This window comes from Mastigoproctus giganteus, chromosome 8, assembly GCF_048544385.1.
Source record: "Mastigoproctus giganteus isolate SK-2022 chromosome 8, ASM4854438v1, whole genome shotgun sequence".
NCBI classification, from domain to species: Eukaryota; Metazoa; Arthropoda; class Arachnida; order Uropygi; family Thelyphonidae; genus Mastigoproctus; species Mastigoproctus giganteus.
Window position 1 is genome coordinate 68556112 of NC_143582.1, and position 25201 is coordinate 68581312.

Here is a 25201-nt window from a genome sequence, read left to right on the forward strand (position 1 = left end):
TGGTGCTTTAACTATAACACTTTGAATTCACTTAAGCAATGAGACAACAGAGCATGAAATGTACAGTGGTAGAAACAAATAGCAGAACAAACTTCCATCTGTTGTAGAAGTTGACAGCTTAAATAAATTTAAGGCAGAACTAGACAAACATTTGGAGCGAATAGTTGTATGAAATAGGAAATTTTTTGGTTTTTTTGGCTGATGCTGTGTTAGCTTGCTTTCTTGCATCATATGCCTATGCTAATGCAAGGTATTGCATATGGGTAGCAGTAAATCCAGATTAACTTATCAATTGTTTAGTATTACACTCAGGGTAGTGGAAAATGAAAGACTTATAGGTAATTGTGCAGTCAGATATGAAATTCTCTGAACATTGCAAACAGGCTGCCAGGACAGCTCGTGGGCTTTTGTCAGTGATATGCAGATCTTTTCCTAGCAGGGATAAGGAGGTGAGTATCCGTTTGTATAATGCCATGGTTAGGCCACATCGTGAGTACTGTACACAGGTCTGGAGGCCTCACTTTTGGAAGGATGAGATGGGTGCAGAGAAGAGCAACCAGATTGGTGAAGGGAACAAAAGGGTGCTCTTACCAAGAAAGGCTTCAGTTTTGCAAATTTCAGTGTCTGGAGACTAGGCACCTGTGGGCACATCTGATTGAGGTGTTTAAGGTCTTGAACAGAATGAGTATGCTAAACATTGATAGTATTCTTCCTTTTGCTGAATCTATATATATGAGGAGACACAAATTCAAGTTGAGGAAGGATGGTTGCAGGAAAGATGTGCAGAAATTTGCCTTCAGCCAGCAGGTAGTTGATTGTTGGAACAGGCTTCCATCTGTTTTGGAAATGGAAGTTTTTAATAAATGAGCATTAGTAGAGGCATAAGATGCAAGAAAGCAAACTTATGCAGTATCAGCCAAAAGAAAAATAAAATAACGCTCCCATTTCACCCCTCCATTCGTTCCAAATGCCAATCCAGCTCAGCCTTAAATTTATTTAGGCTATTAGCTTCCACAACAAAAGATGGAAGCCTGTTCCACCAGTCAACTACCTGCTAGCCAAAGGCAAATTTCTGCACATCTATTCTACAACTATCTTTCCTCAATTTGAAACTGTGCTCCCCCAGGTTCTTAGTCTGAGCATTCAGCTTGCTCAACCCATTCAAGGCCTTATACACCTCAATCAGATCACCTCACAGGTACCTACTCTCCAGGCACTGCAATTTGCAGTATTTAAGCCTTTCTTGGTAAGAGCACCCCTTTGTTCTCCTCACCAATCTTGTTGCCCTTCTTTGTACTCGTTCTAGCAACTCCACATCCTTCCTAAAATGAGGCCTCCAGACCTGTATACAGTACTCTAGGTGCGGCCTGACCATTGCCTTGTATAATGGGATAATCACCTCCTTGTCCTTGCTAGCAAAATCCTATATATCATTGACAAGACTCCATGACCTGCCCTGGTAGCCTGTCTGCACTGCTCAGCAAACTTCATATTTGACTGCACAATTACCCCCAGGTATTTTCCACTTCCCTGAGTGTAGTACCACAGAGTTGGTACGTTTCTCTTTGGTTATCGCTACCCATATGCAGTACTTGGCATTTGTCAATGTTCAACTTCAGTTCCCACTTCTCAGCCCATTTTCCCAACTTATCTAGATCCAGTGGGAGTTGCATATTGTCTTTACTGTCATTAACAACCCTGCAAACCTTTGTATCATCTGCAAACTTGGACATTAAACCTGATATACCTTCATCAATATCATTGATAAATATAAAAATTTAAGGACATAGACAAATTCTTGGAGGGTATGGATGGTTGAAGTGTGTAGTTTTTTTTTTTTTTTTGCTGATGCTATTTAAGCTTGCTTTCTTTCATCATTTGCCACTTGTAGTACTATTAGGGCAAATTATATCATTGTAGGAACTGGAATATTGCATACTGGTTTGGAAACCTCACTTTAGAGGAAAAATTTGGTGAGTTTGCAGAGAGTGTTAAGCAGTGAGATTAATTGGGAATGTAAATGGGGTTCTTATCCAGAGAGTAATTGATTATTGGAACCTAGGGTTCTGGAAGAGAATTTGAATAAAGAGAAAGGGTTTTAATAAATTTTTGTTTAATAACTTTTGTTTAATAATGTTGTATATACTTGGTTTCTTGAGTCGCTTTATCAATATTAACTACACTGTGTTAATTCTCTCCAGATAAAAGGTGGCTGAAAAATTAATGAAAGCTGTTGAGGATGGAATTGTTTTTAATGTGAAAGACTAAATATCCAGACATACCTACAGTTGATTTATGTAATTATTAGAAGATTAATTATTCAGTGAAAAGAAATGGTAAGTGTTAGTATTTTAAATATTTCAGTCAAGTTTAGTTGTCATTACAAAAGGAAAAAAAAATAATTTGGGAAATAACTATTAAAAAATGCACCATTGAAGTAGAAAAGAAAAGACAGCTTTACTGGTTATCTGTAAAACATTTCTTGCAAGTTATAGTTAATTAATATAAACAAGTAGCCTATGTGTGTATTGAAATGGGGATTATAATTTAAATGAATAATTTATAAATACAAAACATATGAATAAAAGCTTTGTATAAACAGTACATTCAATTAACATAGGTTTAAAAGTGATTATAAATAAAAATAGCTAATGTTATGTTCAGATTAGGCACCACTGAACCTATTAAGAAAACTACATATATTCACAAATGATCAATTCTCTTTGAAACAAAGTCTGTGCTGCATAATTTTTCCCCGTAAGGGAGTCTTTATGCAGTCTTTGTTCAGGCAGGACAATTGTGACTGGCAAGCTGCAAAATGATTTATAGTATTAGTAATGATTGCAAGGAAGCAAGCTTATACAGCATCGTCCATATAAAAAAAAAAAAAAAAATTGCTATCCATTTCATCTAATAATTTGTCTAATTCAGCACTGCATGCATGTCAGGAGGTCTCATTATTTGAAGGATGTATATCTGTTGGAAAGGGTGTAGAGAACGAGAACAACAACAACAAGATTAGTGAGGGGGAACAAAAGGATGTTGTTACTAGGAAAGGCTTCAATTCTGGAAATGTAGCTCCTGGAGACTAGGAGAAACCTATGAGGAGATTTCATTGAGGTATTTAAAGCCTTGAACGGATTGGGTAAGCTCAATGCTGATGCTTGCTTGCTCTTGCTTATACTGCATACAAAGGGTCATATATTCATACTGAGGAAGGATGGTTGTAGATGTGTGAAAATTTGTCTTCAGACAGCTGGTAGTTGTTTGTTAGAACAAACTTCCATCTGGTGTTATAGCTAGCAGTGAGTAGTTTGAATAAATTCAAGGAAGAACTAGACCAGCTATTAGAGGAGATGGATAGGTGATATGGGATATTGTGCTGTTTTTTTTTTTTTAGCTTATCCTGTGTAAGCTTGCTTCTTTATTATTTGCTACTATTAATACGATTACTAATCTCTTAATCTGTATAAAAGTCTAGTAGCCTCTGTGATTACTTACCTGATTATTTCTCATTTAGAATTTGCAGTTTGGTCCCACTGTATAGAATTATAAACTGAGACCATTGTACTCACCTTTACAAAGGCAAAATCTCTTCCCTTTACCCATGACAGTAGTTATCAGGGGCAAGCTATCCCAAGGGTGCAAGGGGTGCACTGCACCCAGGCTAACGTTCAAGGGGTGCCTGAATACCTGAAACTTGCATACACATATGAAGAAAATTTTAAAGGGGATGCCAAATTTCAATTGGCACCAGGGCACCACATACCCTAGTAACACCCCTTGTAGTTATATTTAAGTTAATTCAGTGTCAGTATATTATGATCACTTCCAGCTGGTGGTCCCTTTATCTGGATGTTCTTAATACGTTAAGAGTCATGGTTGATAATCAGATCAAGGGTATTGCTCTCTCTCGTTTTCTCTCTAAAGTGCTGCTGTGGAAAGCAGTCATCATTTGATCCAGAAAATTTCTGCTATTGTGCAAGTTCCAATCAGTATCTGGAAAGTTAAAAGATGATTATAAGACATTCTGATTTACTGGTCCATTCTATTTGTCTGTATAGGTGTTCATTATATATTTCAGATATAACACACTCCTAATCTCATTTAATGTTCTCAGTGATTATATCACACCAAACTGATGCAGTATTGTGCTGGCTGCTAACATCATCTCGGTGCATTACCTTATATTTTATGTGCTTCTTAACCAAGAGCATTACTATCCCCCCCCCAAATCCTGACCTGCCTATCCTTTCTGTACATATTGTTTCTACCTTCATCCTTGCTATATACATATCTATATTCAAATTCCAAATAACTGTACAGTGTCTGCTTTCGATGACTTGACCAGTACTTTAAATTCATCAAATTTATTTACTGTGCTTCTAGCATTAGTGTATAAGCAAGTATACATGCACCTGTTTTTACTTTTAGTAACCATAACGCATCCCATGCATGTGCGTGTTTCACGAGGATCCGCAGCAGACCTTGAAGTTTCTGATACCTCATTTTTTGGGTTGCTTCATGTTCCAATGAAGCAGTGCAAGAAACACTTACATCTTTGCTTGTGGTTGCTATAAATCTATTAGTCTGTGACCACCCCCAGCTTGTAGTTATCCAATGCTGCCTTAATAGCATCAGCAAATATTCTTGTGCCCCTTATATTTTAGTGTATCCCATCCCTGTAAGGACACTTTTCCCTGTTAAAAATAACAAACCATGCTGAGAAAATTCTACCGTATGAGCCTTGCAGAGTCTCTCCAAGGCTTAATTGATTGGCAAGGCTCTCATCATGTGCTTACCTTGCTTGCATCCTGAGCAGAATTGCAGATACTTTAAAAAAATTTAATCCCAGCTGACTTTACCCAGTATTGCCCTATTTGTGTTAAGTAAATTCTCAGATCTCCTATTCCTAATATCCTAGTATGAGGAGCATCAAGATTGGGGACTAGCTGGTTTTCTGCTTTGGTCCTGGACATTGGATTGGGGTATATCTAGATCTTAGGAAATACAGTTTACAAAAAGTAGTTGTAGGGAAAATTCAGTCTTATTGAAGTAATTTTCTCCAAGGGCCATTGCTGACTCTTGATGTGTCTGTTTGTTTCCTGGTGTTTAGCCTTCTGACCTTTTCACAGTTATTAGATTTTTTTTTTTTTTTTTTTTGTGGAATGGAGAGAATAACAGCATAAATTGATGTGCGAAGTAAAAGAAAATTGTTTACAGAGGATAAAGGTGGTTCACTTGGAATAATCATGGGCAACAATTACACGAACAGTCTCCCTCAATGGTTCTGTAAACCTCATACCTTGTGCATTACTTTATGATTTTGTTCTTGTGATTTGCATTTGTAGTGGCCTTTGGATTAATTTATCTTGCCTTGTTATTACTGTTAGAGTAGGTGAGCAAGCTGTAACTGTAGAATTGCATTGGTAGTGGACAGTGATGTTTTGGTACTGTATTTGTGCTGCCATCTATGAAGAAGATGGTAAACTTTTGTAGTTGAGATAGAAATGATCTTGAAGACCTTGGGTTGCCTCATTAATCTTGCCTCATTTATCTTGCCTCATTATTACTGATAGAGTAGGTGGGAAAGCAGTAACTATAGTTAACTTTCATATCTTCCAGAGGTGAAATTTATTCCCCCTCCTTTCCCCCATGCAAGTACTTGAATGCATTCTAATTTCATACAGATGCCCCCAAGGGTGTACTTAGGGTTTCAGCACCCTTAGGCACATGTTACCCCCCACTTTTAAAATAATAAAAGACACCCAATAAGTTTTAATTTCAGGGTAAATGATACATCTATTTTTAATATACAATAGTGAATACAGTAAAAATCTTATGTTCAAAATTTCTCTTTTTATTTTCCAATAAATTTATATAAGACTTCTTCCAAGCTAATTAAAGACTTTTTTACAGAACAAATTTATTAATTAGGCTCAAATTCTATATAAAATTTAAATATTTAAAAAAGTTCCATCTAAATTGTTTTTCTTCACTACACTGTACATATTCAAAACCAGTTTTTTTTTTTTTTTTTTAAGTAATGGTAATGGAATTCTTAAAATGCAGTAATTCTTCATACAGATTTTCTTCTGAGTAGTTAAAATAATAAATGCAAATTTATTTAGATTTTTCCAATAAAAGTTTAATTTTTTTAAAAAATTAACTGAAACTAAATTTTTCTTGTAAAACGAATACTTTGATTTTCTGTTTTCAAGCTCCTGTTTAAGTACTTCTATTATCCCGAAAAATGTACTTTTCAAATTAGTCATGCTTATTAACATCTTCATTTACTTGCATTTTCTTGCATATCTTGTTTTATTAGCACTTCTATAAATACTATGTTTGCAGCGTTGTTGTAAGGTTGTCCATGATAATCAGTAATTATTATTATTAATATATCTTTTTAACTATATACAGTATTGAGTGTGCCATTCTTCTAGAATTTACATTTTCACTGACCTATCTAATGATAGTCAATAACAGGTCATTTCAGGATAGTGTGATTAGTGGATATTTCAAGAGTTTAGTCACACTGATTGATTGGATAATATTTCTGATTTTAATTTGCAAATAATTTCTTTGAAAATTGCCAATCCCATTTCAAATTCATTGTGAATTGTTGAAAATGTATATGAAGTTTTTTTCTGCTAATGGCTGGATTGACTCATTTTGTGATATAGTCTTTCAAGAGACCACCATATTTGCAGAAAGTAACCAATCGGTTTAGTCTTTATAAATATCACTTTTGATTGTTCAATTGACGATGCTCAATCGATTATTGCTTTGGTCTAAGGAGATCAAAATAACAATCAGTCTCTTTAGGTATGAGGCCTATTCTGCAAAAATCACTTTTTTTTTTTTGTCTGGATCATATCAGAGGTTGTATAACAAACTGTATGTAAAAGAGGCAAATAAAAATAAATGTCCTCTACCATATTCTGCCTACCAGGGTTAAATGTAGTAGGGCTTGCTGTAGTGATGTATACTGTATTGATCCCCAAATGGCTTGCAGTGTTTAAAGACACACAAGCAAGGGCCTCACTTTGCACTCTTTAATAATCATCCAATGTATACTGGTCTCCAAGTTTATTTCAACTTGGTACTGGTGAGATACTAAATCAAGACAGAGACATGTTAATGCCTATCACCAACAAAAGCTTTCTATCCCATTTTTGGAGCAATATAACCAAGTAGGACAAGTTAATTCATAGTATGGTATGTTTATGGCTGTGCTCCTCCCCTCCAACACCACCACAGTGTCACAGGATCAAGTTGTGCATGATGTTGTTTGCCAATAACTCAGATGGTCTGACAATTTAAAGGCTGAGGACCAGGTCAACAATTAAACAGTGTGGCCTCAATTGATTAGCCCTGGTGATACATCAGAACAAAAGCATAAGCAGTTCTCTTTCTCAAGACATCATTGTGGCACAACTGTTCCTCGTGATAATTTGCAAATTATTTCTCGGTAAACTGATGTATGGTCCATCTCGCATATTAGTCAAAGGTAGTTTGCAACTGTCTAGACTCTAGACACACTAGTCATGTTTATGAAGTTATTATTGTTATTGTAGGATAAATGAAACTGATAATGAAATTACTTTGAACAGGCAGTGATGAGCTGCAAAAATCTTAACAACCGGATCCCTATAAAAAGTTGTGATTTAAGGGATATAGTTCATCATCAGCCATTTTCAATCCACTGCAGGATGAAGGCCTCTCCAGCAACTTTCCAGTTCCTTCTGTTTTGAGCACTGGCCATCCATTTATCACCCACAATCTCACGAATTTCATCTATCCATCTCTGCCTTTGTCTTCCAAGTTTTCTTCTAGCTCTTCTTGGGTACCATTCTGTTATTTTCTTAGTCCATCTATCATCATGTCTTCGAGCTATGTGTCCTGCCCAAGAACATTTTAGTTCTTTAGTTTTGATAAGAATGTCCTTTACTTGAGTTTGCTGCCTAATCCATATGTTTCTCTTATCTAACAGTCTGATTCCCAATATAATTCGTTCCATTCTTTTGGTGAGTGCCCAAGTTTCACTTCCATAAGTCATGGTGGGGAGTATACATTGATTCATTATTTTACGTTTCAGACAAACTGGGATATTGCTCTTCAGTATGTGACTATATTTCCTGAATGCTATCAATCCAAAATTTATTCTTCTCTTGACTTCCAGTCATTTCTCATTATTACAGCTAATAACTTGTCCCAGATAAGTATATGACTCCACCTTTTCAATTACTGCTCCTTCAATCATTATTTCCCTTTCTGTGGCATACTTGTTCATCATTACTTTTGTTTTAGCCATATTCATCTTTAGTCCAAAATCCTTACTAACTGTGCATAACTGATTAAGATTTTCCTCCAATCCTTTGGGATCGTGGCTTATTTGTCATCTGCAAATCGTAAATGGTTTAGGTACTCTCCGTTCACATTGACTCCTTTCTGCGACCAGTCTAATCTTCTGAAAGCTTCCTCAAGAGCAGCAGTAAACAGTTTCGGAGATATTGTGTCTCCTTGTCGAACTCCTTTCTCGATTTTAAATTTCCTACTGTCTTTTTCTAGTCTAATAAAGTAGATAGCACTCTCATATATTTTCTTCAAAATCATAATATGTGGGGTATCTATGCCTTGTCTTTCCAGTGCCCGAAACATTGCCTTATGCTGTATGGAGTCAAATGCCTTTTCATAATCCAAAAATGCCAGGCATAATGGTGTCTTATATTCATTTGCTTTCTCTATTAGCTGTGATATTTCGTGAAGGTGATCCATAGTTGAGAATCCTGTCCTAAAGCCAGCTTGCTCTTTCGGTTGATTCTCATCAACTATGCTTTCTAATCTGTTAGTAATGACCCTTGTGAGCAACTTATAGATGCGGGATAACAAGCTAATTGGTCTATAATTTCCAATTTCTAATTTATTTCCTTTCTTATGCAGCAAAACTATGATTGCATTATCCACTGCTTAGGTGTCACACCTTTTCTAATGCCCTTTGTGAAGAGCCTTGCCAATTTTTGTGTTTTGTCTCTTCCTCCCAATTTTAAACACTCTGCAGTAATTTCATCTTCCCCCGGGGCTTTCTGATTTTTCATTTTCTTCAATGCATGTTCTACCTCATCAGGAAGAATATCAGGTATGTTGTATGTGTTGCTAATTTGCAATCCATCTTCCCCACTGCTGGCATCATTCCCCTTGCTCCTTGTATAATTCTCTATAGTAGTCTTCTGCTATTTGAATTGCCTTCTCTGCTGTTTATAAGTACACCATCGCTATTCTTCAGTTTCAGTATAATTTTTCTTTCTGTATTACTGCTCATGGCTTCTGATTTAAATCCTTTGTTTTCACTTAATGCTTGTTCTACTTTTCTTGTGTTAAATCTTCTCATGTCGTCTCTGAGTCTCTTTCTAATGGCTTTGCATAACTCAGTATACTCAGTTTTCTCCTTCTCAGTGTTTATCTTGCTCTTCATTTTTTGCCTTCGGTTCATCATAACAAGTGTTTCTTGACTAATTTTTTCTTATTTGGATTTCTTTTTCCCTATAGTTTTCTTGGGCTTCATCACTTTCAGAAAGTTGTAATATTCCTCGTCGATATCTTGGTCCTGAGCAGTCTGCAGAAGCTCAAACTTGTTCTTAAGTTCCAGTACATACTGCTTTTTCTCCTCTTCTGTTATATCAAAGACCTTTGTATTATTTACTCAAGTCAGTTTTTTCCTTTCCTACATCTATATCAAGTGTACATCGTACCATTCTGTGATCACTTCCATCATTTACCTTATTCAGGACGGTAATATCATTCACAATATATCTTCTGTTAGTGAGGATGAAATCGATTTCATTAGTTGTTAATCCATTTGGACTCTTCCATGTCCACTCTCTGTTCACCCTTTTCTTGAAAAAAAAAAAGTGTTCATTACTGACAATCCTTAAGATTCTGCAAATTCCATAAGTCTTTCGCCTCTTATTTCTTTCACCAATTCGAAAATTTCGTATAGTTCCCCTTTCTGTGCTGTTTTGTCTTTTTCCTACCTTAGCATTGAAGTCCCCCATAATAATAGTGTAGTGGGTTGTCTGCTCATCTAGAAGACTCAGTTTCGGTGTACATAGGATTTAAGGGATATAATTATATCCCTTAAATCAGAAGAAGAAGAACAGACTCGACTACTAGAAATTTGCATTCCTTTCCATTTGAAGTTTATTTTTGTACTGTATTCTTTATTTTTGTACGTTTTATGAGATTAAGATTATTTGGTTTTGAGGTAGTGTTATAACATTTTGTTTGCGTAAAAAAATTTAACAACCGGTTTGCATGAACCGGTGCAAAGCTGCTCCAGCTCATCTCTGTGACCAGATAATGAAATTTAGACACTGAAGGAGTACTAAATTACAGCACTATTAGCAGATAAATTTTTAATACAATGGTTAGCATGTTTAGATGAAAATGTATTCAAATAACTGTTCAGAAAATTAATTACTACACTAGCTATATCTATGAAAATTAGAAAACCTACTTTGTTTCCCAGTTTGCATCTGTTGCAATTACTTTCCAATCAGATGTACTTGCATCCAGTTTTTCCACTGTCAAGAAAGTATTTTCCAGCTGTAAGAAAATCATACTCTTAAAAGTATATCATTTTGACAATATCTGTGTAATGTTTTTGAGGAATTACTTCGACTGATCTGGGACACAGAATAGGAATTCAATCTCATTTGTGGATTGTGTTACTCTGCAGTCTTTAAATTGTCTTATCCCTTACAGAAAAGCCTGTTTGGGTGGAAAAAAAGAAATACAAGCAGAGAAAATATTACTGATGGGAATGTTATATTTGAAGGCTGTCGTGCACTCTTTTTGGTTTAGCTTATATTCTTTATGCATTGTGAAATAAAATTATCCATGCTGTTTGTCCTGGTTAGGGGTCAGCAACATGGATGGAATGCTTGTCGTTCCTCCAGCTGAAGTTTTACAAGCTGGCTGGCCAGGCCTGATCCTCTTGGTTTTATTTTGGTGTTTTCTTCAACTAATCTAAATGCAAACATTTATCGTATTTTGTAGTCATGGGCTTGAATCCCAGTCCACTCAAAGAGTGCATGCCACTGCACTCGCACTCCTGACCACTCAGCTACGTTGTCATTATATTTTAAAACTTTTTTCATTAATTGCAGTCCGAACTTTTGTTGTGATTTAGGGGAGGAGAAAGAGATGCAGATAAGTTTATGAATTATAAATCAGCGTGAAACTGTGAGATAGTTAGACTTGTATGATATGCTTTATATGATAACTATAACCATATGTAATAAAATAACTTATGGGGTATGACTGGCAAAAGTTGAGTATGAAAACTCATTGGCAAAGAGAAGGCTAAGAATATGGCTAGAGGAGTTCTGTTCTTATGTGAATGCAAAAAAGCAGGTAGTGAATTCAGTAGGGTTTATCAAACGTTTTCGGAATTGACTGTCTCATGTTTTTAGAATGTGTCCCTAGAAAGGTAACTCACAAGAATGGCAAATCATCACATACTTGAGAGGGTCAATATTTTGCATGGTACATAATGAGCTCTCTCGAAATGGTCAAGCGATGGCATATCCATTTGCCATCATTATGACTGTCTTAATGTGAATGTGAGTGTCACAAGTAGGGTGTAACAAATATGGTCTTGAACCACAGACTGTGGTCAGCCATTAAGCATAGGCCCAAATAGCCATGGGGGAGGGAGCTGTTAGAACTTGCAGCATGAATTTGGTTACTTCTGAGCAGTCAATGGAAAGAGATGGGGGAACTCGACAAAAATTTATGACTTCAAAGACTGACATTGCGCAGTTGTATCATTACTACATAGTTGAATTTTAAAGTAAATTGAAGTTTGTATATTAGGCATCATTATTACAACATCTCATGTTTCTTAACCGTTCACAACAATTTGCCTTCCACTTGTGTTTCAAATAAGTAACAGTTCCTGATTAGAGAAGTTTGCTGTTACTTATTTTCACCACCTGGAGTATTTTGATGATATTAAAATTAAATTTCCATTTCTTAGCCTATCTGCCTAATTTTTCTAGATCTTGTTGCAATTTCCTACCCTGATTACTGTCATTTACCACTCTACCAAACTTTGTATCTCTGCGACCTAGACATTAAGCCTGATACACCTTTATCAATATCATTAATAAATATAGAAAACAATGGGCCCAGCACTAGACCCTGGAGAGGACTCCACTAATTACATTAGTCATGACAAAGAGTGCCCATTGATAACCACTCTGTCTTCTCCTGCTCAACATGCCTTTATCCATAGCATTAACTCACACTTAATGCCACACTGCTCCAATTTTTGTTATTATTATTTATTCAAGTAATGGGAAAGGAAAAGTTGCATCCACTCCTATTTACTGCTTTTCTTTACATTCTTTTCCAAAGACTTCTGATAATCTGCCTTAGCTTACCTAACCTCCTTTGTTATTTGATTACATACTATTTTATTACCATCATAGACAAATGCATCACTTGATGTATGCATCCCATGTGTTTTTCTTCTCTGCCACAAATCTTATCAGTTCATCTGACATCCATTTAGAACTAAGCTTGGAATGGTATTTCTTAGTTCGTTAGTAATTGTAGAAGCCTAGTCTTCTACAATTACTCCTCTGAATGCTTCCCATTTAGAATTTGCCATTGGTAACATCATTAGATGGTCCCACTGTATAGGATTTAAAAACTGTCTGAGACCACTTCAGTCATCCTTATGAAAGCAAAATCCCTTTCCTTTATATCCTTGACAGTAATTGTCTTTAAGTAAATCCCACATCTAGTGTGTCCTTTATCTGTAGATTCTTAATATAATATTGGTGTAAACACACCATAGACAACTCTTAAACAAAAAACTGTTAGTAGTGTGAAGGGCATCATTTTGTCTGTATCTCATATTGTGCTCTTCCTTCACAACAAGTTGCCATGTCTTGCACTACCTCAAATGAGTAACGCTTCACTAAAAGAGAAGACTATTTTTACCTATTCATAGTGGGCACCACCACCCAGACGGCACCATTTCTAGGCTTTTAGTCTTTCATCGGTGGGTGGGCAGGTACCCTGGTGTTGCAGACATCACAGTCTGGATTGTCATGTCAATAATTATATATTACAAATCCTTTACTGGGTTTGTAAAGTTTGTACTTCAAAATTTATGACATGCATACATGTCACCATGTAATTTCAGCTTTCAAATTTTATAAAAGTAATGTGAATTTTTTTTTGTTTTGTTTAAGTGTATAGATGCTACATGAAGGGCAGTGTAGTGGCTGTGCTATTATTACTTTACTTTTATATATTATAATAAATATATTAAAGAAACTAGAATAATAAAACAAAATCCTCGTGAGAATGCATTACTGAACTTTTACTTGTAAAATATTATCAGCTTTACCAGTGAAGTTACCAAAATTCATATTCAGTACTTGAGGTACTTTAGCTTTTTATTAGTTTTCGCATGCTATACTTTTCAGCATTAATTTTTACATCCAATTATTGAATTGGACAAGAATACATTTAACAGCTTTTATTCGTATAATATCCTAAAGATTTTTAAGTATTCAGAGCCATCAGTTATCTACGAATCAGGTAATGGTATGCTCGTTAATTCTACTTGTTGCCTCATCATCAACAATTTTAACTGGCAAGTTTTTCAATAAATAAAATGTTTATACTCTGGAGGTAGAGAATTTTGTAATTACATCCATTAAAAACAAGCATTTTTTTTTAATATTTTGTGACACATAGATTTGAGCACGTGGCATATGTAACTCTGTACTTTTACTTAACTACTTGGTTACTTTGGCACTACAAAGCACTGCCAAGGTTAGCTGACTATATATTATTTAAATTAAGGAATCATTGGGGTAAATTGCAGAATATCAATGTACTGCAGATTTAACAGCAATTTCAGCTTCAATTTCAAGTACTGCAGATTTAACAGCAATTTCAGCTTCCACTTATAAAAGAATGAAGGTAAAATTTCATCAAATGGGATAGTTTCAACGTTTGGAAAGATGCAGCCATTACAATGAATCATCTCCATCTCGTTGATAACCATTGAATTGACAATCTTATCAGTGCTGTCTTAGCGTAATGGCACACTTGGAGACTGCTTGGGGTGGTGGGGATGGGGGGGGGGACACAAAGTTTCTTACGAAATTAATATTTATCAAAAGCAATTTTTTAAAGTCACTTTCTACTGTTCTGTCATATTAACAAAACTGTAAATTCTACTTTTCTTTGTCAATTTTTCACTTTTCTTGACTTTTGAATTATATTGAGACTTCAGAGTAGACGCAGTTCTCATTGGATAAGCAATGATGAAAATCCAGGAAACACATTTCCAAGTATTCAGGGCTGGGGGGGGGGGCAAAGCATCCTTGAAATACTCTTGACTATCACCACTATGGTAACTTTTTATGCATTCTGAAAGCTGTAGTGTGGATGAGTGCTGAACTCTTCAGGTTATCTTTGCCCCAAGTATAGTTCTTATACTAGTAAATTCAAAATAAACTTTTAAATTGATATGGATAAAATTAATTGATTTAAAGGCCACAATCAAGATCAGTAACTCTTGGTCAACTGACTTTGGAAAGTAGATAGGGGGGAAAAAACACTTAAGTCATACCTGTAAATTGTTCCGAGGATGCCCACTGACGAATCTCACTGACACAGTGGAGTTCTGAAACGAAAAGCAATATTGAAAATTAGAATATCTTGTTGCTTTTGTTCTGCTTTTACTTCATCTTATTGCTATGTATATGGTTGATGTATGTCTGTGAAATTATGTTGATGTATGATAATATATATGAGGGGAGTTTGAAAACTGTGGCCTGAGTATGAAGTGGTAACATGTTACTTTTTGGAGTCAGTACACTTTTTTTCAATGATGCTGCAATGCATCATTGAAATTTCTCCAGCTGTGAAGAAAGTTTTATCTTGGCCTCCAGGAATGCATCCACTGCAGCAATGATGCCACTGTCGGTGGAAAATGGATGCCAACAAGGTATTTTTTCTAATTAGGAAATACGTGAAAGTCCAACGGTGTTAGATATGATGAATAGGGGAAAGGTTCAAGATTCCAAAGCAGCACATCCATAGCAGTGACAGACTTGCGAGCAGGTGGGTTGTCCTAATGAAACTAGGCTCCCTTAATGAGTGTGTCTCTAGCTAATGCAGACACCTTGCAAAGTCTGTGTAATATGCCTCTACGACTGTGTGGCCTTGGTGAAGCTAATCTGTTAGCAACACCCCATCAGCATCCAAAAAAACTGATGCCATCACCTTGTTAGCAGAAGGAATTGACTTGGCTTTCTTTGGGGAAGAGCTGCGTGGCCCTCTCATGGGTAGCACAGTTAGTATAATCACTGTCTTCCCCACACCAGGTGGAAAAGACTTGAGCTTAAATCCTGTCAAAGAGACAAGGAATATTTATGGACTTTTTTCACAACTTGGCTGAGTTGGTTCCCTTGCTTCCCTTAGGCAAGGGAAAACCATGCTTCCCTTAGGCAAGGGAAGCATGGTTTTCCTCCCAGAAACTCTAGTTTTTCATCTAGCAAACAGCAAATCAGCCTCAGAACACACATAATTTACAGACATATTATATATGGTGCAATATGGCCTAAGTTGCTGGTGCACCTAAAACCTTATAACAACACCAAGAACTGTGTATCCACAGTTTCGACTTCTCCTTTGTCTTTGGCTGAAAGTGATGGACTCATGTCTCATCCATGGTCACAAACCTTGCAAGGAAATTTTCTGGAGCTGCTTTAAAATGATGCAGAAGGTTTGCTTGACTTGTGTGGTTTTGATCTGCTGTCAACAACTTTGGGACTCATTGTGCTGACCAGAGGCGTAGCTAGGTTTTTAGCGCCCTTGGAAAATTCATGGCTACACACCTTTTTTTGATAATTGGTAAAATCATAATAAATAAGTACATTCGGACATCTGGTTAACGAGCGAATGTTTAGCGAATTTTTTTGAATTCCCCTTGGTAATTACATTTAAAATTGTTTCCGTAGAATAAAGAAAATTTTTCATATAACAAATGGATTATGAGAGACTTAACTGGGTACGCATTGTTCGCACCTCTGGTCTTCAAGCAATTTAGGCAATAGTTATTATATAGGAACATAAAATTATTAAATCACATACATCAAAGCTCAATTTTTCTTCTTGCTTTAGTGTTAACAAAATTTGTGATTTCATAGAAGTCTATTTTGCTAGCAAATTCATATTCAATTGAAAGTTTACCTTGCCAAAACTCTTTGGCAGTGGTTACTGTTGTTGGCATTGTAAGGAATATTTTAAGAGTTTTGTTCAATATTTGAATAAGTTTCTTGCAACTCCCATTTAGCCGATACATTTAAAATGTCTTAAGTTGATATATTGTATGGGGATTTTTATTTTCTAATATTTCAATTATTTGGTGTTTAAAGCATTTGTGATTAATTTCAAGATATTTTTCTGACAATAAAATAGCTTTAGTTTCTAAATCCTGACTTTTCATTGAATAGAACCCTTCGCCAGTCAATTTGTCTTCAGCTATCTTTTTTTTTTATTTATAGATTCTGATCTTTCATTTAACTGTATTATAATAGAATCAATTATTGAAAAACAAGGAATTTTTATTTCATCGAAATTCGACAATTTCTCTTCAGCATGTATACCTGGCTTTTCTTTTTCGTTTCGCCTTTCTTTTTTTAACTGGTACTATTTTCATTTTTTTCCTTTTTTTTTTTTTGCAAGTTTCCTCAGTTTCAGTAAAAACATAAATTTCATTATTTCTTAGATCTTTAAAATAACATACAATTCATTTAATTAATACAGATGATCTATAAATATCCTGTTTTTTTTTTTTTTTTTTTTTTTTGCACTGTTATGTTGACTATTTATTCTTTCCAGTATCAAATTCCACTACCTTAAAAACACAATGAAATTGTAGCTACTCGTTTGACCAGAACCGTCCCTGGGCGAGATATTTTGGTGCGCCCTCTCTGACTTAATTTTTTTTTTTTTTTTTTTTTATGTAAACCCTAAACACTAGAGGTATTAGCACCTATAGTACCTTGGTACCGTGCTTGGGTTGGAGGTTGAGAAGACGAAAGAAGATATTTGTTGACATTGGACTTGAACTTCTGTAGACTAATTTTCAGTAAATACGTATGAAGGAAGGTTCCAGAAAACGGCAGTTGAATGAATAAACGAGGAAGATGAAAAGTTGGTTCTGTGAGTTTGAAGTTGGATAGTAAATGTATGTTGGCTGGTGGCGGCACGTATTCGGACTGTTTTGAAAGAGAGAGCGGGAATTATAGAAGCCAATTCAGAACAGTGCCCATGGAAGTATCTGTAGAAGAGGCATGCAGCAGAAACAGTACGTTAGAGATGAATCATTAATTAACTTAATAACTTAACTGCCCTCTTCTGAATGGAATCAAAAAGCCAATTTATAGCAAATCAGTGAATTTTCAGGGAATTTTGCGCCACCTAAATTTTGGCGCCATGTTTGGGGGGCGCCTCCGTAGCCAGGTGGGCAGGAGCAGCAGTGCATAGCACATGCTTCTTGATTAGACCGGGGTTCCAGCCCGTGACCACCAAATACGGAAAGGTCACGGAATGACCACCGCATATCCCCGGAGCGATAAGGCCTTAGTTGCTAATGCTCCTAAAAACCAAATAACGAAATAACCTGTTTGGGGGAATCGCTCGATATGCCTTAAGCCGGCCCTGCATTTGACGGTGCAATGATTTAGCAAGAGATAATGCGTCACCAATAAATAATTATCTTTCATTTCGTCTAATATTAAAAGTTTTTTTTTTTTTTTTTTTTTTTTTGGCTGGTGCAGTAAAAGCCTTAGGCTTCCTTGCACCATATGGCTAATGATGATGATAATTTGTTCGAGTTGCCCATATACGGCATTTACTTTTGAGCACCATCTTGTATCGGTATGTATTTTCAGGCTGATTTTTATAGCCGATGGTAGTTTTTCCTACCTGCTAGAGGATAAAGAGAAGAAATTGTACGACTGTATAGTTTTTAGTGTGTTGCACAAGCAGCACTAAAAACTATACAGTCTATTAGTCCATCTTTTTGAAGACCCTTTTCTAATAATTTCCATTTTGTGAAATTGTGTTATAACGAATTCTCATGAAATAGAACGTTTGGATTTAGATGTTTCCAGTCGTTAAATCCACCTGAGCTGCAAAATGGAACATTATTTGCGCTAGATCCAAATAAGAGCCACGGAAAACAATATATTGCATCTTTGTTTTTGCAATAAAATAACCATTTCCTCCCTTTTTTCTTAAAAAAATACCTTCATTTTTTTAAATTTTATTTCCACGAATTATTGAAACATCGGCCATTAGTGACAGGATACGTACTTAACACCATTATGTTCAGGACCGTGTTGCCCAATAAAAGATCTGCTTTGTGGATATTAAAATTCCAGGCGGTTGGAGCATTAAAATTCAGACTTACATGTTCCGTATTAATATTATTATTATTATTAGCTACATGGTGCAAGGAAGCCTGAGGCTTATTCTGCACCGGCCAAAAAAAAATTCCCAAATTACCCTGTGAGAGAGAGAGAGGGGAATCACCAAGAAAGAGAAAAATGATGATATCCAGCTCAGGACCCTGGGTTTGTCAAGCTCATACTCAACAAATGTGAGCCCCTGGGGTTGCTGCCATCATTTTCTGCTGCCAACTGTTGTTCGTGATTCTCCATACTTTCTAATTTCTTTAAAATAACTTCAACTGTTTGGGCATTATTATTATTATTATTAGTCATATGGTGCAAGGAAGCCTGAGGTTTATGCTGCACCGGCCAAAAAAAAATTCCCTATTACCCTGAGAGAGAGAGAGAGAGAGAGAGAGAGAGAGAGAGAGAGAGAGAGAGAGAGAGAGAGAGAGAGAGAGAGAGAGAGAGAGAGAGAGATCACCAAGAAAGAGAAGAATGATGATATCCAGCTCAGGACCCTGGGTGTGCCAAGCCCATACTCACCAGATGTGAGCCCCATGGAGGGGGCGCGCCTCCGTAGCCAGGTGGGAAGGAGCAGCAGTGCGTAGCACACGCTTCTTGATTAGACCGCGGTTCTAGGCCGTCACCACCAAATACGGAGGATGCGGAAAGGTCAGGGAATGACCACCGCATATTCCCGGGAGCAATATGGCCATAGTTGCTAATGCTCCTTTATTAAATTTTAAAATAGAATTCGGAGTTTATTTTTCGTTACTTTTTAGTGAAAATCTCTTGGACGGCTTGGATATGTTGATAGAATACAATGACAAAATGTTCATTTTCAGAGATTGGGTAATGACACAAAATTGTTGAACAAATGAAAAATCGCTAATAAGTACATGATTTATAATTTATCATACTGATTTCCTTAAAACCACTTTTTTTTTTTTTTTTTTTTAATACACGAAATTATACGTTCTGGCGTAATTTAGGACAGCAAATTTATATACTAAGGTAAGTAAGGAAATGAATTGCTGAAATTTAAAGATAAAGAATCTAATGATACCTTACCACAGAATAAGAATTATCCACGTCTTGTAGTACATCACCGAAATTCTTTCTAAATGGCGCACGATCAAATATCACACCAGTTTTGAAGCTAAGCTGCCGCTTTAAGAGATTTGGTGGTGGTGGTCCTTCTGGCACAAATTTTTTCTGAACCATATTTCTGGCTAACTTCCTAAACTGCTGGATGTAGGCGTTTAAAGTGTATGGTCCATATATGGTAGAGGCTCCTTCATATCTTTGTACCTGGTGTAAATTGGAAATGAAATACGATAAATTTTTATGTACAAATATAAATATATGACGGTCGGTTTGGTATAATCAGTTATTTTAACTAAAGATCGACCTATTATAATTTTTCAATATCTGAAAACAGTGCTTACAATAACAAAATTATTAAATAGAGGTAGAAAATCGCTAATGAGAGCATATTTTAAAACTTCCACACCGTTTCCAAATTAGAACAATTTTTTGAAGTAATTGTTTAAATTTTTACGTGAAATTTGACATTGTGGTGTAATCTAGAATGATAAATCAGAACACTGTTTCAGAATACGAATATGCAAGTCAGGCTGGCTATTCATCTCTATGTCCCAACAGAGGAGGCATCTGATTTGAGTTTCCTCCTTCAGTAGGATGCGACAAAGGCTTTTTGGAGATATGCACATATGTGTAGAATAGTAGCTAAGCTGACTATTGGAAAAGTGATATCAAGACAATCGGGAGGGAGGTGAGGAGGCCAGATCTTTAAAGGAATTGAGACCAGAAGATTGTGATAATTGCATTAGGAAACAGGTGTCGCGATCGTAAGTTTAAGGTTGGCCGATAGATGACCGCCAGGCAGCTCCCTTTCTTGAACTCTCAACAGACACAGGAATCAGAATTTAAAGGGGAAACCGTCGAAAAGGGAACTTTGTGGGACGGCTCATGGATCACGTACTCCCCCACACTTCCACTCGTCTGATGTACTACAGGCAGCTGTCCTCGGAGCCAAAACTGGTGGCCCAATATTCGGCTTACAAATGAGTCGAGATTCAATCTTGAAACGGATTTTTGACGTGTTCTTGCTGTGGATAATATGAAACACGCTCACCTTCATACATCAGGGAAAGGCATCACTACCATAGTGATTTCCAATGATCTCTGGAGGCATCATGTGAATGGCTTCAGCGATCTTCATATCATGTAGAGAGACGTCTTGTCTACTTATAGGTCAAGCAAGCCCTGTCCTCAGGTTTTTCCGTGTTCTCCAGGCCCCGAATTCATTTTCATGGACGATAATTCTCTCCCATATAGGGCCCAAATGGCCGACGAATTCCTTTAAAGTGAAAATATTTTGCGGGTGGAGGGACCAGCCAGATTTCCGCACATGAATGTGATTGAGCATATTGAGATGGTGAATGAGACAGACCAGAGCACGTCGACTTCCTCCTAGAACTCTCCACTATCTAGGAACTATTTTTTCTCGTACAGCGGTGGGATTTAGTACCATAAAGCCCTATGAACAATATAAAAACTGGTCGTGACATGTTTCATCATAAAAAGTATGATGAAACGTATCTCACGTTTGAAACATATCTCTCCTCAGTTCATGGTAATCATGTTCTTATGATTCACGAAAATAGAGGCATATTTCTTTTCAGACTCAATATAATTTAGCAAAATCATACACTGATGGGCCACTTTATTAGGTACACCTACTTACCACACTTAGTGAGTAGGGTCCCTGGTTTCGTCGGGGCACTAACTTGAAGTGTCGAAAGCATGCCACAGGGATTTCAATGCATGTGCACTCGGTTGCTTTCCCAGTGGTTGCAAATTGGATGTTTGCATATCTCTTCACTGAAGAGCTCTTTCCAACTCATACCACAGATGAGATGAGTGCTGAATGGATTGAAATCCCATGATTAGGAAAGCCACCACAGCAGGCTGAATTCATTCTCCCGTTCCTGGAACCAGTTTTGTATACAATTCTGTCCTTGTGATATGGCACATTATCCTGTTACAAGAACTCATTGCAGACGGATACACTGCAACCATGAAGGGATGAACCTGATCAGAAACAATTTACAGATAACCAATAATCTGTGGCTTCCAAATGTTGTTCCACTGCTGTTAAGGGCTCAATATGCACCACAAGATCACCCCTCCCACACACACCATTACACCGTTGCCATCCGTTTGCATTTTGACCCCTGGAACAATTGGTGTATGGACATATGATGTTTTTGCCATATTCTTGTCTTCACAGCGTAAAATAGCAGAAATAGGGATTCGTCAGACCAGGAAATGTTTTTCCAATCCTCCATTGTTCAGTATTGCTGTTTGACTGCGATGCTCTGTCTATGACACGGTATGACGAGTTATTCGTTCTGAAATACTTCTTTGCTTGTCATTGTTGTACTGAGTTGTTATTTTTGGCGACCATAGCCTGAAGGCCGCCGTAGCCTAGTGGTCAGGCGCGCGGATACATAAGTACACGTGCCTTGAGCGACAGGGGTTCAAGCCCGTGACTGCTGAATACTGTGCCGGTTTTTGTATTCTGTGTATCTTGTAAACTGCTCTGACCGTTTGGTCGTCCCGGAGTATAAACAGAAAATTTATTTTTATTTTAACCCTGTACGAGTTAAGAATTTCTCAGATTTTCGTACTGGCTAGTATGGCATCGACTATCATACCACGTTCAAAGTCATAAACCTGTCGTCTTTCCCGTTTTTGCACCGAATCGAACACAGGACAATATAAAAATGGGTTAGTTCGTGATTCTACAGAGCTCCAGCTCCTTGTACTGGCACTTCTGTTGTTGACAGCTACTTGTGGTGCAGGCTTTTCTCAGTGGAATACCAGGTTCCTACAGACTTTGGGATAAATTCTTGAACTCCTCGACGGGCCCTCATTGGGAGCGCAGTTGGCAGAATCACCGTCCTCCCACACCTGATGGAAAAGACATGAGTTCGAGTCCGTCAATAACGGGAGTAATTTTTATGGGCCTTTTTCACAACGTGGCTGAGGTAGTCAGTCTCAAGCAAGGACAGCATGTTTTTTTTTTCTCCCGGAAACTGATTTTTCGTCGAGCAGACAGAAAATCGACCTCAGAACACACCCAATTTACAGACAGTATACACAGAGTAATATGGCCGTAGTCGCCAATACTCTTAAAACCCTATTAAACAACAACTCGACGTCGTGAGGATTTCCTTATTCACATTATTTGATTTGTGGTTAGGTATGGTTTGCCTTCGTAATTGATGATGCTGTGGACTTTGAAAATGGGTTAACAATTATTTATGATCTGGATACCTTAACGTGGACTTTGAATTTATTATTATTAGCCATGATGATGCAAAGAAGTCTGAGGCTTATGCTGCACCAGCCAAAAAAAAATTTCTGAATTACCGAGAGAGAGAGGGAGGGAGGGAGGGAAGGAAGGAATCACCAAGAAAGAGAAGAATGATGATATCCAGCTCAGGATATCATCATCCTTCATCAGGATATCATATGTGAGCGTCTTCCATATGTAGCTGTCTATTTTTCTGTTGCTTTAATGTGTCGGTAGGTCTTCCTATCCTACGTTGGGCAAAAACAAGGGGGGAGCACATTATAGTTATCTAAATTATCTGTATATTTGACAGCAGCGTTGCCAAACTTTGGCAGGGACCACTTAATACAATAAATAAATAGATTAATTAACCTCCCCCCCCTGAGGTATCTATCTATCTGCTTTTGTTGCATGGTGCGAACAGACGATCGTGTTACTGAGGGAGCACTTCACTTCATGAAAACAGTATAGCTAAGCCATGCAAGATAGTTCGATGACTTCTGCAGACGTGTCCAGTGTGCAGAAAGCCCCCAGACAACAACATCGATGCAGGGAACACTGCTCCATTTTCTCTATTAATAAATTTGCTTTCTTTATCTCTAGAGATCAAATTATGTTTAAGAAATATGGACGTATTCTAATATGTAGAGTAACTTAGCACTATTTTGAATTTACTTATCAATTTGATAATACGAGGGGCATTCAAAAAATAAGTTACACCTGCCGCCATCTCTTGATATAATTGCGCAACAAATGTGGCGCCTGCGCGGAATGGAGTATCGCGCGCCTCCAGTAGGTGAATTTCGTTGACGTAGCGGTAACAGTTGTGTAGGAGTAAGCGTTCATAATGGCACGTCAGCTAAATGTTACTCCAAGTTCGAGGTACGCGGAACAGTACGATTTTTGTGGGCGAAACGTCTGAATTGTTCCGAGCTTCATCGTGAAATAACGGCGGTGTATGGGGAAAATGCAGTGTCGCGTTCTTTCCGAACAGCCATGAAAAACAAGAGGCCTGGAAAGTTAAGCAAAGGTGTTCTCATTCAGGACAACGCCATGCCACACATTGCATGCACAACACGACACTTTCTTCAAAGTTTTGGATGGGAGGTATGGCAGCATCCGCCGTACAGTACCGATCTTTCACCTTGTGACTATCACATCTTCGGCAAGCTGAGAACATCTAGGGGTACAACGATTTGCAAACGATGAGCAGGTGCAAACAGCAATTCCACGGTGGCTGAATGACCAAGGAGTGGATTGCTATCAGGGAATGGAACGTTTAGTCACACGTTCCAAGAAGTGTTTACATCAACTCGGTGACTATGGAAAAGTAGTGCAAGATATGTGCTTTCTATTGCATAATGTTACATACCTCAATAAATCTCTTTTGGGCTACAGTGGTCAAGTGTAACTTATTTTTTGAATTACCCTTGTATAACCCTTGGAGTTCATTATTATATGGAATGAAGAACTAGTAATTCTTTTACTTTTATCCTTACTCTAGCACTTTATTTACCACCAAATATTATCATTAATAATAATAAATATATATATATATATATATATATATATATATAAAATAATAGTATGCCGAATTTGACGTATCGTCATATTCCTTTAGTTGTGATCGACAATTAATTCCTGAATGCTTTGTAATGCATTTGAAACAGCGATTAAACAATGAAATACAGTTTTAAACTCAAATTTAGTGAAAGCAAACGTTTTAAGTTTCTTCAATTCTAGCATTGCTATTCTAATCGTACAAATGACAAAGAATTAAATCCTAATTGCAAGTTATTAATATTTCTTGTGTGACACATAGAAAATCGAATAGATTAAGTAAATGCATTTATCAAAAATATCATAGTAATAGGTGCTTCATACACTTTCTCTTGTTTTTGTAAATTGACACAATCATTGTCACTGCAAATATTGATCTCTGTTGATCGGTTTCACGTTTCACACAAACTGCTTTCATTTAATATGCAGTACAGTATACCATGTCTTTCACATTCTGGTAACAAATATGCCTGAGTACAAATTGTAATACTAGAGTTTCTTATACAGCTGCTCGTCATCTCGACAGATTTAAGCATGGAACTGCACAACTGATTCCATTCTTTTCCTTCAAAATTAAAAGTAAACTTCGTTACAAATCGGAAACTTAATCGTATCTGCAAAATATGGGATCATCATGTGCTTTTATTTTCCTTACGTACTAATATTTCATGTTCAAGATTGCTGCTTCGATTCTCACTCTTGCCATACCCGTCCATCCTTTGTTCTCTATGACGAAATTGTACAGCTTATAAAAATTTCA

General features: G+C 36.9%; 1 protein-coding gene across 1 annotated transcript in view; it reads right to left on the minus strand.

The window, feature by feature from the left end:
- Window positions 1-25201, minus strand: part of LOC150081599 (neutral ceramidase B-like) — a 178738-nt gene that overhangs the window by 1729 nt on the left and 151808 nt on the right. Inside the window, exons 15-17 of the mRNA XM_090380565.1 lie at window positions 19569-19808; window positions 14663-14716; window positions 10520-10608 (exon numbers count right to left, since the gene is read on the minus strand). Coding sequence (XP_090236691.1) covers window positions 10520-10608; window positions 14663-14716; window positions 19569-19808 — 383 coding nt within the window. The remainder of the gene's footprint in view (window positions 1-10519; window positions 10609-14662; window positions 14717-19568; window positions 19809-25201) is intronic.